General features: G+C 36.3%; 2 protein-coding genes across 2 annotated transcripts in view; one reads left to right on the forward strand and one right to left on the reverse strand.

Annotated features, from left to right (window-relative positions):
* Positions 1-6071: 6071 nt before the first annotated feature.
* LOC101738929 (histone-lysine N-methyltransferase SETMAR) lies at positions 6072-7173 on the reverse strand. The gene has a single exon (XM_004924565.5). The coding sequence runs from the start codon at positions 6920-6922 to the stop codon at positions 6113-6115; it is 810 nt and encodes a 269-aa protein (XP_004924622.1). The 5' UTR covers positions 6923-7173; the 3' UTR covers positions 6072-6112.
* Positions 7174-10812: 3639 nt separating this feature from the next.
* LOC101738793 (GTPase-activating protein) overlaps positions 10813-15363 on the forward strand; it is a 31817-nt gene continuing 27266 nt past the window's right edge. Inside the window, exon 1 of the mRNA XM_004924564.5 lies at positions 10813-11358. Coding sequence (XP_004924621.1) covers positions 11274-11358 — 85 coding nt within the window. The 5' untranslated portion in view covers positions 10813-11273. The remainder of the gene's footprint in view (positions 11359-15363) is intronic.

Here is a 15363-nt window from a genome sequence, read left to right on the forward strand (position 1 = left end):
TTGTATTAGTTTGGTTTTGAATTTACTTCTGAACATAATTTGTTTAAAATATTTCTATGTAACTTATGACGATTAACTCAACCGGTTGTTCAGATTATATACTTAAAGTTAAATCAAACACAATTTAGCTAATTGCTTACATCTGGGAACTAAACCTATAACATTGATTTTATCTAGACAGTTTACAAGATAGTCTGAGATTCTTTGAACGACCGGGAAAACCCTTCCTTTATTTTCCCTATTTAATCACTTTGTAGCCTCGGAGGGATATTCCAGCTACGCACGGCTTGGTATGTGAGCTCACGGGGCTCAATCTGGCAGAGCTAGTTAAGACTAGCCCTAGCAAGAGCAGTTCTTCGCTGAATCTACCACCGGATCGAAATGGCAACCCACCGAGAAGATCCGCTTAGAAACTCAGGGGACTGTGAAGGAAAACTTTACCACAATTAGCATACTATAGCACTGCTGTCAATCAATCAAGTAATGTTAGTAGGTATTTCAAAATCAAGCGAAATTTCCATGGAACTCAATTCACACTGGCTTCCCTATGGCACAGCCAATGTAGTATGTCGACTGGTGCTAATTATTACAATCACAATACTGCGAACTCGTTATAAACAATTCAGCTCACCGTTCGATGTCCCTAAATGGTAGTATTTATACGCCGGTAAGAAACCTGAGCTTGGCGAATTCTACTGATGACAGATATAAAAAAAGGAATCTCAAAACGATTGATCGATTTACATTTTTTTCCTTTTCATTTACATTTTTATACTTGTATCTAAAGGTGGTTAACATATAAGTTATGGTTGTCGTTATCAAACCTAAATGTTTTCCGTCTTCACCCATAAAGTTGCCATTTAGTAAGTACCTCTTATATGTTACAGAATTTAGAATTTTTTTTTTAAATATTCTTTATTTCTATCAATCAAAAGATACATCTATGGTATCGATGCGTCTCTACCAGCTCAGTGGTTATTTTTCAATGTCCTTCTTGAAGATGTCAGGTGTATGGGAACCAACAAACACCGCAAAGGCCTTTTGTACGATCTCTCGCGTACTCATTTTTTTCCTGGCCAGAGAATTTCTGGAAAAAGTAGAAGTATGTCATGCAAGATATGGTCAATACGGTGGAGGACGCTTTCAACTTTCAACTCTAGTAGAAGCCTCCTCTTGTGCCGTTTGTCGTATAATGCCGTATGATGTCAAGCGACGTCGTATAGAGGGTGTTACAAAACTAAATCCGCAAGGAGGTTAAATGGGGCCTTATAACGAGTCCATTCACAATATTAAAAACGGTAGTAACGCTGTATAACATACCCCAAAAAAATAATAAAAAATTTATTATTTTCACTGATGTGCAAACCCTATTTCAGTAAAATTAATGAGTAAATTACGCAGAATGTACCTACATATCTACTCGAAACAGTTGTAGGATATCGATTAAAAGATTTGAAATTGAAAAATATTTTTGTTTTCAACTTAATAATAATAAATAAATAAAAAATAAAAGTAAAAAAAACTTAACATTTTTTGAAGCTTTTTACTTCATAGAGTACTTGAGTATATTGACATCCTTGTATTGAGGTATCAAGCATTTATGAATGAAAAATAGAAAAACTATCACGATTATTAGGTAAAATAGGTACGTAAGCTTTTCGAAATTTCGCCATTCTCCATCATTGTCCATCCGGTTCCTCACAGTACACATCCACCATCTGTGATGAATTATAACGGTCCTAGACTTTTAGGGATCAGTTTTGGAGCATCACCTATGTGTTGAATTAGGGTCTAACCAACATACCCCAGCACGCCGGTACCAGGACGGCGGCTGCTGAGGTCAACCGCAGCAAGAGCAACCCGGTCAGCGGTGTATCGCGTTCCGACCCGGCAGGCTGGTTCTGATCAAGCGTTGTATCCCGGAACACCAGCGGCATCGTCCGGGCGGCATGACGGGCCGCTGTACCGCAGAGACCGGCGTCGTTGGTCGTCGATGATTGTCTCGACGACACATCGGTCGAGCGCCCTCGGGGTGGCGCCGCACGTCTGGTTGTGCTGACCGCGGGAACCCCCATACTCTGCCCGGGTTCTGACCCCGGGTAGAGATTGGACGTCGGGTGATCGAGTGCAAAGGGAGTCGTTTGGTGGGTAGGGTCCTAAAACATCCTTCTTTCCGCGTTCTACTCCCAACATTTGCAGACCGTAAGTCTCACATACCCCTCGTGCCTCCTAGGCGTAGACACCTCACATGAGATTTAGCGCCTGCCCGAAAATGCCGCTGGTGTTCTGAGATACCCCGCTGAGCCAGAACCAGCCTGCCGGGTCGGAACGCGATACACCGCCGACCGGGTTGCTCTTCCACAGTCTGTTCGGCGACGACAGCGACGACGACAATTCGAACCGCTTCGCAGGCCGCAGCCGCCGACGCGTCGTCCCATCCATACTTTAACGCGTTGACGGCGTTGTTGCTAACTAAGCGGTAGATTGAGTGATTTAGGCTTCCACTAATGCCTTTCATTCGTCGTTGTTGAATTTAGTTTTCGGATGATCATGGGGTTCATATCTTGGATCATAATTTCCATGTCGGAAGTGTTCTAATCAAGTAATGAGTCGTGCGTTCGTATATAGTTTTCACTCCGTACATGTTTTGAGCCGTTTGTGCTGCATTGCTACGGCAACGAGACTCTTATTCCATAATTAGGTACTCGTATTTTATTATAGTAATCATAAAAAAGATACAAATGTAGTGAAAACAAAACAATAATCAAAAGATAAATGACTGAAACTGAAAACAGAATTCTATATTTTTTTAATAAAATTCAAATGTAAGTCTTGTATTTAGAAATTTATTTGCAGCCAAACATAAATTACGTTTCATATGGCCCAGTACCGTAAAACAGCAACTTCATAACTAAAGACATATTTATTGCCTTCATTGTTATCGGATTACAACCGCTCGACATTTTTTATAATGTCTAAGAGTAATAAAGGTGTTCTCGTCATATACGATGTTTCGCAGGGGTCTGTCCTTACTCCTCTGCTGCGGTACATCTGTTATGACTGAGTGCTGACGAACGTTATTTATTACGCGAATAACTACGAGGAAATAGTTTCCGTGAGTATGCCTGTCTTTCCACTTCTGAAACGGCACTCGTGAGATGGACGGTGGCATTTACAATGTGATGTTAACTCTGGTAAAATCTTAACGCCAGTTGAGTCCCAAGCCAGTCCAGCCATGTATGCAATAACAAAAGATCTAGAATCAATTCATAATATTGAATTAATATATTTTTAATGTATTAGTTGAATCGAAGAAAACATCCTACTGCCTAATTATCTGCGTCCGAATTTCCAAAAAAAAAGAGAACTCAAAGGAGGCAGATGGAGGCCAAAAAGATGTGTTTAATGTAGAGCGCATCTCTCCCAGTCAGCCTACTCCTACAGAAACCAGAGCGAGGTATCTAAGATTCTGAAATCATGGTGAGTCTTGGAAAACGGTTATTCATCACGCGTTCGCTCTTTCGCAAAACGCGTTTAAGGCAACTTACAAGTCGTCTCATTGAGTTGCCCTTCCCGATTCTCAAATTGGCCTACAGCTTAAATGAGGCCCAGGATACGGGCGAAATTCCTATCTCGGCTCGACGGAGACGGGTAGACGCGGAGAGGAGAGCACTCACTTTCACGCTCTGCAAGATGATACACTCGCAGAAGGTTGAGGTGACCAATCTCTGTCGAGCATTACAGACAAGGCTCAGTAGCGACGGTACTCATTTGTGCAAGGACGGGGTACCATCGTATGACATGTGACAGCGATCTTGCTTTAACTTTATAATATTCAGCCGCTTTTGCGTAGATTTCCCACAACAAAATTTTGAAATTCCGGTCCAGATTAAGTCGAAAAAACATTTATTTAAATAATTAATTATTTAAACAAATACCTACATATATTTACACATTTAATTAAATAATTCATATTTAATAGGTATATTAACTTTGGCTTGCTATTTTAGCATGGTTTTTCTTTAACAAACTAAATCACCTTCCAATTTAACTGGAAAAAGTACATAATATCAAGAATGGATGAAAAAAACATTTTTTTTATTAGTTTGGCCCAATATTATTATCAGGATCACCAGATTAAAGAAAATATTAATTGTATTTCAGTTTAATGTTTTAGTAATTTTTTTCTGTTTTCGAACTAAATTTTCTTATGTCTATAATTAATCACAATTCGATTTCAAATCTTCGAGGAAATGAAATCCAGTTAGCCTACTAATTGCCCTGGATAGGGCTGCCCAGAATAACGTTTACTGGTCAATTAAGACGAACTGATTTACGTTAACACTTTTCAGGGAAAAATCGAAAGTTTTCATGCGTTTTTTTTACACTGAACGTTATTTATTTATTTTTTTGCTTAGATGGGTGGACGATCTCACAGCCCACCTGGTGTTAAGTGGTTACTGGAGCCCATGGTCATCTACAACGTAAATGCGCCACCCACCTCGAGATCTAAGTTCTAAGATAGAAAAGTATAGTTACAACGACTGCCCCACCCTTCCAACCGAAACGCATTACTGCTTTACGGCAGAAATAGGCAGGGCGGTGGTACCTACCCGCGCGGACTCACAAGAGGTCCTACCACTAGTACAAGTACCAGTACAGTTCTCTTATTAATACTCCTTAGCATCGGACCAGTTCTACCTATTTATTTCTACCTATTTTAGAAAAGAGCAATCGTTTAGTTTCTTGTTGATCCTTTGTAGTGGTCAAATCGCATTCACAATCTGAGGTAAAGTTATGACGATTTGAAATTTCTTGTAAAAAGTCAACTTGAAAGTATGTATTTTCACAAAGTATACTGCCAGATTGCACCATTGGACATAAGATACATGCACTAGACATTAACGGCAACATAGTTCTGATTGTTGATGTTCTCTCGATCACTAAGTAAGTACCTACATAATTATTGGAAGATGTTTTATTAAATGAGGACACGTGATCTTTTTCCGACTACCACTACTTCCCTATCACTTGACCGTTACAATAATCTTCCCTATCACCTTACCCATTTTCTCTACCTAATTTATAGACTGGTGGTATGCTTGTTTGGAGTCTGCACTGATGAATAACATTATCTTGCTTCCAAAATTGGTATTAATCTATTATTGATATTCATGCCTGTGTAAAAGTATGAACACCAAAAAAAATTGATAATGAATATTTACCTATTACAAAAATATACTCACTTAATATATATATATTTTTTTATTGCCCTTGTAGGCAGACGAGCATACGGCCCACCTGATGGTGAGTGGTTACCGTCGCCCATGGACTTCAGCAATGCCAGGGGCAGAGCCAAGCCGCTGCCTATAAGCCCACTATAATATAGTGGACTCATTTGGTTAAAAGTATCTGTTTAGGAAGTCGCCTAATAATAATACTGTCTGCGAACTATAATAAGCTTGATCATTCTTAATGGATCATAACATCAACAATGCCAGAGTATACAGCCAAAGCACTGAGAATCCTTTTCAAATCTTATTTGAAAGATGTTTTTTATTTTTTTTATTGCTGCTTTATTGTTGTACAAGCACCTATCGTAGCAGCACAGCCCACCAGGCGTTAAGTGGTCATCGGAGCCCATAGACATCAACCACGTCAATACCGGCGCCCATTTTGAGACATGAGTTCTTAATCTCAGTTTTTACAGTACATCAGCTACCGCAACCTTCAAACTGAAACACATTACTGCTTCACTGCAGAAATAGGTAGGGTGGTGGTAACCATCCATATAGGCTCACCAGACGCCCTACCACCAGAAAAAAGAGCAGGAAGAGGAGAAACTTATTTGAAGAGTATTAGTTTTCACTTACAAAAAATACCTGAATTTTTGATAAAAAAATTGAATGCCCTCTATCTACATTTCAACGATCTATTTATAGGTTTTCATTGAAAATTAATGAAATTTAATTGAATGCCCTCTATCTACATTTCAACGATCTATTTATAGGTTTTCATTGAAAATTAATGAAATTTAATTTTCATTATTTTCTAACAAAATAAATACTCTGTTCAACATACATCCTTTTTTTTATTAATAAACATTTTTATATTAAATTTCATCATAAGGCATATATCCTTTACAACTAAGGGTTTTACAGAAACATTGTTTTCTATCTATTAATTCTGAGTACTTATTATTGCTGTTTAAACTATAATTATAAGTTATTTCGGATCCAGGTTTTATATCCTCACAAGCAAATATTGCAAGCTTGGGTATTGGCATGTCATATCTTACGGGTAAAATTTGAGAGTTTGGTTCACAGCTGTGATTAATATAGCGGCCTATGTTACCAAATTTACTTGGATCATAGAAAGTCTCTATAACCTCAGTACCACAATGTTCAATTAAACAAAATATGTAATTCATCTCTTTGTTTGTTTTATTATGGTGGTATCTTTTAAAAGCCTGGTCTTTAGTTAGCAATTCTCCAATATATTCACAAATAAATGATCCATTACGAACAAAAACATTAGTAAATAAACCAAACCCTTTTTGTACAATATCACATTTTTTAATCATTAGTCCTTTTAGTGGCCCCAACTGTACAAGTCTATTTCCACATTGATAAGAACAAGTGCACTGTTTATTGCACTCTAAGATAAGGTTTTGTTTTTCTTTACTATCTATCTTCAGTTTCGGCAGTTCACCGTGTTCAACAACGTAATTGTTCCCGCCAGACCTTTTCAAGCATTCACATTTAGGATACGAACAAACATTTTCACATCTGCAATAACTTTCGAGCTGAGAGTTATAATTATTTAATAGGAATTTAAATTCCAGGCTGTTGTCGTCAGGTCCTGGTATATTCTCTTCTATGTAAAAGATATTATTGTTAAAATGTACATAATCATCGTTCATATTTTAGGACTTTGTGCAATTTAAATAATATAACATAAATAATTTAATTTATTTAATTTAACCTAGGTTTTTTTTAAGAGATTTAAGACCCGGTAACTAAGATCTTTAAGTCATGTCTTATTTTAATTTATATTCTTATTTTTATGAAAAATGATAATATGAAGTGAAATTAAATGATATGAAGATAATGATTGAGACATTAATCAACTGGGATGAAATTAAATGAGATGATATGGAACACAGCTGACGTTTGTTCCACGCAAACTGAATTTAAGTTATTATTAAGGTATTTTATGATCTGGTAACTAAGACCTTTAGGTCAAGTCTTATTTTAATTTTTAATCTTATTTTTATGAAAAATGATAATACTGAGTGAAATGAAATGAAGATGATATGGGATGAAATATAATCTCAGTAAAATGGTGGTCATTTACTAAGATTTTTTCAGTAGTCTTTTTGGAGGAACCCGAGAAGTTACGTCCAGCAGCTTTGTTTCATTTTCCCACATTTGTGCACTTTCACAGATATTAAACAGTTAATAAACCACCATTGTTACACATTTAAACCTGAAGAAACACTAAATAGACAAAATAAACCAAATCACACAGCTTCACTTCTCGCGTTCCCGCCAAAAAGTCCTATTAAGTGTATTATCTATGATAACCATAGATGATACACCTGTCCAAAACACAGAATAAAATATTAAACATACCATCATCAAACATTCATACCTATTAAATACACTTAATATTTAAAACATCGAACGAGATACTAGGTAATATGTGCTCTATAATACAAACCATAGATTGAACTAATAGTAGAAAGGGTGTTCAACACTTGATCTAGGCTTTGTAAATTTGGACCCCCTTTTTTTAATTTCGGATTTTTTCCATTATTTGTTCGTCGTTTGTTCGTTAATGTTCGAATGTAAAAATTGTTTGTTCGTCTTTTATTTATTTATAATTAATTAAACAAATGATCACCCGTAGGTTGCCCCTCCTTACTAGATATCTTTATTTTTATCGCTGAGATTAATTCATTTTGATCAATTGAGTCGTCTATTATCAAAGGTGGCAATCTGTGCATTTGGACAAAATTTTTTTATTGATATGTCAATACAGATTGATTTGAATATAATCGTCTCCTTCAAAGAATACAGTTCAAAACCTGCATTAAATAAAGGTTAATAGTTAACCTGTTATTTATCTAAGATGTCGTTCCGAAGAGTTTTGTGACTGCCAATGGAATACAAAGTCAATAATCCGTTTTTCTGATTTACCAATCATTGTCCAAAAGTCAGATTGCCGGCTTTGATAATAGTCGACTCAATTATCGTTTGTTCGATGACTAAATTCCCAATTATTAGTTATTTTATATCTAGCAAACCATCACCTCACGCCTACATTGCGCATGCGCCGATTTTGTCAGTCAGCTGGCAATGGCCATATTTACAAGCGTTTTGTTTACAAGTGCGTATATGCTGTCTAATTATTTCATAAGTAGATCAAAAAAATATTGAAAACTTCAACAATACTTCAACAAAAAAATGTCAGTGAATTGAATGAAACGGCCAGTTATTAAGGTACGATTAGCGCGGCTTTAATAAATTCAGTTACTTTTAATGGCATTGGACCTACGGGTGATCATTTGTTTCATTAATTATAAATAAAAGACGAACAAACAATTTTTACATTCGAACATTAACGAACAAATGATGAACAAATAATAAAAAAATATATATTTGAAAATCAAAAAAAAGTGGCGTGAGGTGATGGTTTGCTTTGCTCGACTTCTATGAGTCCACCATCTCGCAGAAGGAGGTGGCGGAACGAGAGAAGGAGAGCTCTTCCCTTTCCGTACCGATCCGTCACCGATGAGCCGGGGGCCGGAGGCGGGAATACGCCCGTACGTCCCGACCCCTGTAGGTAGCGGTCTCCCCCCGGTGAAGGTCAAGGGGCGACCTGAAGGGCTAGAGGCCGCGCGGCGCACTACTAGCTCTCTAGCGCGCTCCGCCGAGGAGTAATAGAGCGACCGGTTGGCGGTGTATCGCGTCCCGACCCGGCAGGCTGGTTCTGGTCCAGCAGGGTATTCTGGGACACCAGCGGCACCGTCTGGGCGGCCCGACGGGCTGCCGTACCGAGACGGCCGACGTTTCAGAGCCTTTGATTTGCCTCGAAGGCTCCGTCGGCTGGGCGTCCTTGGGGTGAGCCGCGCCGTCTGGTTGTAGTGTTGACCGCGGTAACCCCCTACCTCATCCGGGTTCTGGCCTCGGAGGGGATCGGACGTCGGGTGTAAGAGTGCAGGGGAGTCGCTTAGTGGGTGGGCCCTAAAATCCTTGGGCCCGCGGTCTGCTCACAACATTATGCAGATCGTTGAGTCTCACATACCCCGCGCGTCCTTTATGCGCGGGGACCTCGTAGGAGGTTCGGTCTCCGACCCGAAAAAAAAAAAAAGTAATGGTTTGCATATTAGATATAAAATAATTAATAATTGGGAATTTAATTATTTTTATGATCGAACAATCACCAATAGTCGTCGAACAAAGGATAATTGATCAAAATGAATTAATCTGAGCGATAAAAATAAAGATGTCTAGTAAGAGGGGCCCACTTAACGGTGATCATTTGTTTAATTAATTATAAATAAATAAAAGTCGAACAAACAATTTTTACATTCGAATATTAACGAACAAATAATTAAAAATAAAACAAATCCGAAAATCAAAAAAAGGGGGGCCAAATTTACAGAGCCCTTGATCTAGTACATCACAGAAAGAGATATCACAGACTCATCACCACTATTACGTGAAAATAAAACAACAACATGTTGGTAGATATGGTTAAGCTTTTATTTTGTTTGCTCCTTGAGAATCGATTTCGTCTAAAAATGTCAATTTGACGGGTATTTTCAAATATGCGTTATTTTTATCCATTAAGGATAGTAATGGACTTTATCACTTAAATGCACTTCAACATTTTTTTGTTTTCATTTGTCTCACCCCATCTAGTGCCTATGAAGTGGCTTGGCATTGCCCCTGGCATTGCTGACCTCCATGAGCGACAGTAACCACTCACCAATAAGTGGGCCGTATGCTCGTCTGCCTACAACCATAAGAATAAAAAATACTCTGGCTGTGAGTGTTTTATTAAAAAAAGAAATGATGGAGTCATCTCAACTTAGAAGTAGGTATATTACAACAGTGTGTGAGATATTTTCTTTCAAAATATAGAAAAAAATACAATATTTCGCAAATACTTTATACGAAGTACAGTCATTAATGTAATAATGGTTTAATTCAATCAGTTTTTTTTAAGGGATTTTATGACCTCGTAACTAAGACCTTTAAGTCATGTCTTATTTTAATTTATATTCTTATTTTTATGAAAAATTATAATATATGAAGTGAAATTAAATGAAATGAGATGATATGCTATGAAATATAATCTCAGTAAAATGGTGGTCATTTACTGAGATTTTTTCAGTGGACTTTTTGGAGGATCCCGAGAAGTTACGTCCAAGGCCTTTGTTTCATTTTCCCACGTTTATGCACTTTTAGAGATATTAAACAGTTAATAAATCACCGTTATTACACATTTAAACCTCAAGAAACACTAAATAGACAAAATAAAAGAAATCACACAACTTCACTCCTCACGTTCCCGCCAAAAAGTCTCATTCAATCAGTTGAAGTTTTTAGAAATTACCAATTTAAAAAAGTTGAAACGTATACTAGGTACTTAGCTAGTAGAAATTCCAACACGCTTATACTCGAACTAGTTTCATAGAGGTCAGTGTGTTGAATCTATCTTCAGCCCAGTGACAAAGAAAGAGTAAGGTGTAGGTGTGGTATTTCACTGTAATCTATGGTCATAGACAAAACACGACAATTACGAAGTCTGTGGTCGCGCAAGCGCAAGTTCTCATTTCTCAACGTGACGTAATTGTCCATTCATACTTTTTACTCATTCAGTTTTTAGTTTTCAAAACACAAATATTCACGTGCGATAATGTTGTGCGGTTACTGTACATAACGATAATAAAAAGTGCTTCATATTATGTTTGTTAGTTGTACATTAAATTTGCAGAATTTCGTTTTAAAACCAATCTAAATGCATTAATTCAAAGATACTAAAGTATTGGTACGGAGCACATGCGCCATGCATGTTTGAATTTGTTTGAAATTGTTGATATCCCTGAAATTCTTTAAATTAACGCAAGGAGAAACTTTCAAGAAAAATCTTGAGTAAAAATCCAAGGCGAAAGCAGACAAGTACAAGTTGGACATTACGACACTCCGGAAGTGGCGGGACAAGCCGGCAGAACGGGCTCGTTCCGAGAGAGATAACAGCGGATGAAAGAGATAAACAGTTATGGATTTAACATGGCGGACGATACGCGTAAAGTGCGAATCGAGGAAAGATTGAAAATAAAGATTGGTAAGTAATAATTAAAATTATCTGAAGTTCGGTGCACCTCCTTCGTTAAACATCAGGGAACAGAAGTATTCTTGCTCACAATATAATAATGATCAATACCATAAGTCTTGTCACAATGATGAACAGGTGGTAGACTAACGCAAACTCGTATGTTTCTCATCGAATTGTGAATGAATATAAAATTTATTAACAACTATACCTAGAGTAACGACTGTTTATATCAAGACGAGTTGTGTTGTCAAATATATGTAGCCTTGAAGACAGCAGTTCTTTGTTTTCGTGTATTGGTGTTTTGACAGCTCTAAAAGTTATGAATGAAACTGAAACCGCGAACACAATGAATTCCGTGCCCAGTCAGATTAGATATATCTAGATTAATGACTCTCTTTGCGTAATTTCTTTATCTGAAAATAATATTCTTTTTAAATCACAAACAGATATGACGAATTAAATTAAGATTTTCTAGTAGAAAAATATTTACTAAGAAGTAAAAATTATCTGCATGTTTTTAATTTTACTTCACACCTACGACTATGGTAACAGTATAAACATATAAATAAATAATGTGAAAAATCTTATAATGCATATTACGTGCCAAACATATTAGAAAAAATGTGCTTAGCCTATTAGGTTATCATATTCTATTAAGTCCCCTGTTTATTGCACTGCTTATGTTTAAATCAGTTCTGTAATGCCAATACAAATTAAAAACAGTGTATTGTACATTCATAAAAATTATGCTACCGATAGAGCCCTTAAAAAAGGCCAAAAAAATTACTAAGCTTTTGAAACCCTAACTTTGGCTGGACAGTTATAATTAGTGGGCATTGTTAGAAATCTCATATAACTTAATTATGTTATATTTTACTTTGGCATCTTGGGTATTTTTCATCATATTTCAATCCCATAAAAATACTATATCCTCTTTGGATAAGGAGATTTTCATGTATTTACATTTGTTTCAAAATATAACTGCAATTTATAAAACCCCTGCTTAGGGAGTAGAGATTGTCCCCAATTTGAAATGGGCATAAACTACCCCGGTAAAGTAAATGGACATGGAAAACATTATGGGGTTACTAAAGTAAACATAATTTTTTTTAATTTTTAAGAAGCTTCTCTTAAGCGAACCTAGTAATATTAAATGTAGAGGCACTTGTAGCCTGTCCCCTCATTTCATCGAAACCATAATTGCCTCGTATCACTATTCTTAAAATGGTAAGATTACAAAATGAACAAGTCAAACACAAAAATTTAATGCAGTTCTTAATGTGAATATATCATAATTACTAACACTAAAATTGATATTAGCCCTAAGCTATAGGCAGCAAAGATGCTCCCAGAATTACTAAAGCTTTCGTTAATTTCATTTTCAAATGACAAATTACTAAGTATCTACTGGTTGCCTATATTTAATGGATAATCCTAACATGATTAAACATGATTGAATGATAACATGATTAAATGTCTTAAAGGCTTATGAAAAGTTGGCAGGCAGCGGCTTGGCTCTGCCCCTGACATTGCTGAAGTCCATGGGCGAAGGTAACCACTCACCACCAGGTGGGCCGTATGCTCGTCTGCCTAAAAGGACAATAAAAAAAATTAAATAAAAAAAGGCTCAATAGTGACTCAGATGAAAAGTTGTCTATGTCACTCGTTTTTCTCAGCAAAGTCAAATCCATTCTTAAGTTGTAGAAGGCCAAACCATGTATATTTATTTATCTCAGTAATGTGATAATTCATAAAATATTGACACTCCAAATAATAATATAAGCACATTTTAGCATTAAAATAATTTCTTTGTAAAATGTAAGGTGTTGTATATTGCATATAAAATATATGATAATGTGATGTATGTGTCACTTGATAAGACAATTCTGTTGAATGCCTTCCAAAGCATGACCCGTGACCTGTGCAAGCAGTTCCTTACTATCTTGCATTCAATGAACTGTGCACTTTATCAGTGAATCTTTATTTATTTGTCACATGTGCATATCTATTTGCTTATGTCTTATTAAAGGAAAACATAAATTTTAATAGATGGGCCATAAACTTGCGAAAGCTTTTTCTACTTCACCTCAATCCAATATAAATAAATAACCTTCAGAAGTAATGCTATCCACACTGTCTGAGTAGTTGTAAAAATGATGAGAACTCAGTACAATGCTGTTGACCTTCCAATAACATAATATGTCATCGCATATGGAGACTTTCGCCAGCAGCGCCTTATCCTCGCATGCGACGCGTCTTTGTCGACACAGTCATCTCGCCCAATAGGGCGTACTATAATTAAATTCGGTTGCACGTCCTCTGCATTCAATAACCTGAACTCTAAAATACTGATATTTTGTTTGGATTATTTACTTAGTGTATATTGTCTAACAGCCTAATAAAACCTCACGATCGGTTTCTAGAAAAGATAATATTATTAATTTGGCACAGAACTGTAGTGTGGAAGAAGTATTCGCTCTGAAATTAATAAAATACACAATTAAGGAAAGATGAGTAATCAACTGCAACAGGATATATTTGATATGAACTGTTAGCCTATATCTTTAATTTTAACTTGAGGTTTTCAGGTATAAGATTGTTTGGCATTACGTGCGTAATTGATCGCTAATAAAGTATGAGACAATTGATGATTGAATGAGGAACAACATGCAACATTGAAATACAAAATAAATAATTGGAAATTTCCTCTTTCCTCTTGTAATATAGTTACAAAATTGTATTCTCTGAAACAATCAGTATGATTTTAGTAACATGTTATTTCAACAAGCTTTCATATTTCAATATTATCATTCCATAGAGTTAGTAGAGAATTCGTATGCTTTCAAGCATAAAAAGAAATAAACGCATAGGACGCTCGTGCATGCTGTTTCAGCATAGATGCTCTATAGTAGTCCTACAAATTCTAAATATTAATTCGCTAATAACTACGTAACAATTATATTTTTAATTAAAAAGTTTTTTATTTTCATTTCATTTTTTTCTATGTTTTTCTAAAAAATAATAATATAATTTTGACATTTCTATGACGAATTCATTTCCCGAGGGAAATATGAAACCCGCCCCAAATCCGATAGTGGCGGTAAGCGCTCATAATCCGACGGGCCGCAGAATATATGCTTTTAACAGCAATAAAATGTGGCAAAACAGAAACGTGGTTCGAGTAAAAATGAGGCCATCAGCGCAAAAGTGGCCTAAGCTTACCATAGTTAGTATGGAGGAAATTAGGTTTGAATTATCATGAATTTGAATTTGAGTAAGCAAAAAAACAATACGCGCAAAAATAATGTTTACAAAGCGAACTGTTTATCTATGGATGAAACTATTGATAGGCCGATTTTGCATCAAAATTTGTTATATTTTAAATACATTCGAATATACGTCATATAAGCTTGAATATAAAAAATTGTGGGTTAGGCCACTTTTGTGCTGATGGCCTCAAAATTAAATAGTAGCAATGTTTTTAGGTAGTAGGAGCACACTCTTAATATCAAAGAAGAGATACGATGTCCAGCTCCGCCTCTGATTATTTAATTCGTTTTATCATTGGATTTTATCAATTTAGTATACAAATTAAAGCATTAACATTAGCAACTCAGAATCAAAACGTTAATTTTTAATCCTAAATTCTATGTGATTGAAAACGCCTCTAGTATCTAGGTGATAATAATTATTTCACACAAAAAATGTGAACGTATGATTTTGCTGTTTCGATGCGGGCGCGTGTTGTCGTGTGCCGTTTTTATCAACAAGAACAACGCCGCGCGGCGGCCTCGAGCGTTTGTGCTCAGTGAATGGGGCAGACAGCATTTTCCATTGAGCACGCCCATTCATGGAAACTCGACGTTCCGTTAATGAAAAACTCGCTTGTTTATCTTCAATCGTCACCGTTATCGGTCGCCTCCCTATTGTTCGACACGTGTGCACTGACGTAAAGCACCGACACTAATGATCCTATTTATTAAATCGTATTCGTTATTCAAAAATTCATTGATA

This window comes from Bombyx mori, chromosome 15 (assembly GCF_030269925.1).
Source record: "Bombyx mori chromosome 15, ASM3026992v2".
Taxonomy (NCBI): domain Eukaryota; kingdom Metazoa; phylum Arthropoda; class Insecta; order Lepidoptera; family Bombycidae; genus Bombyx; species Bombyx mori.

Bases quoted from the DNA above. Each gene is read 5' to 3' on its own strand.
- LOC101738929 (XM_004924565.5), bottom strand. From the start codon at position 6,922: ATGAACGATGATTATGTACATTTTAACAATAATATCTTTTACATAGAA.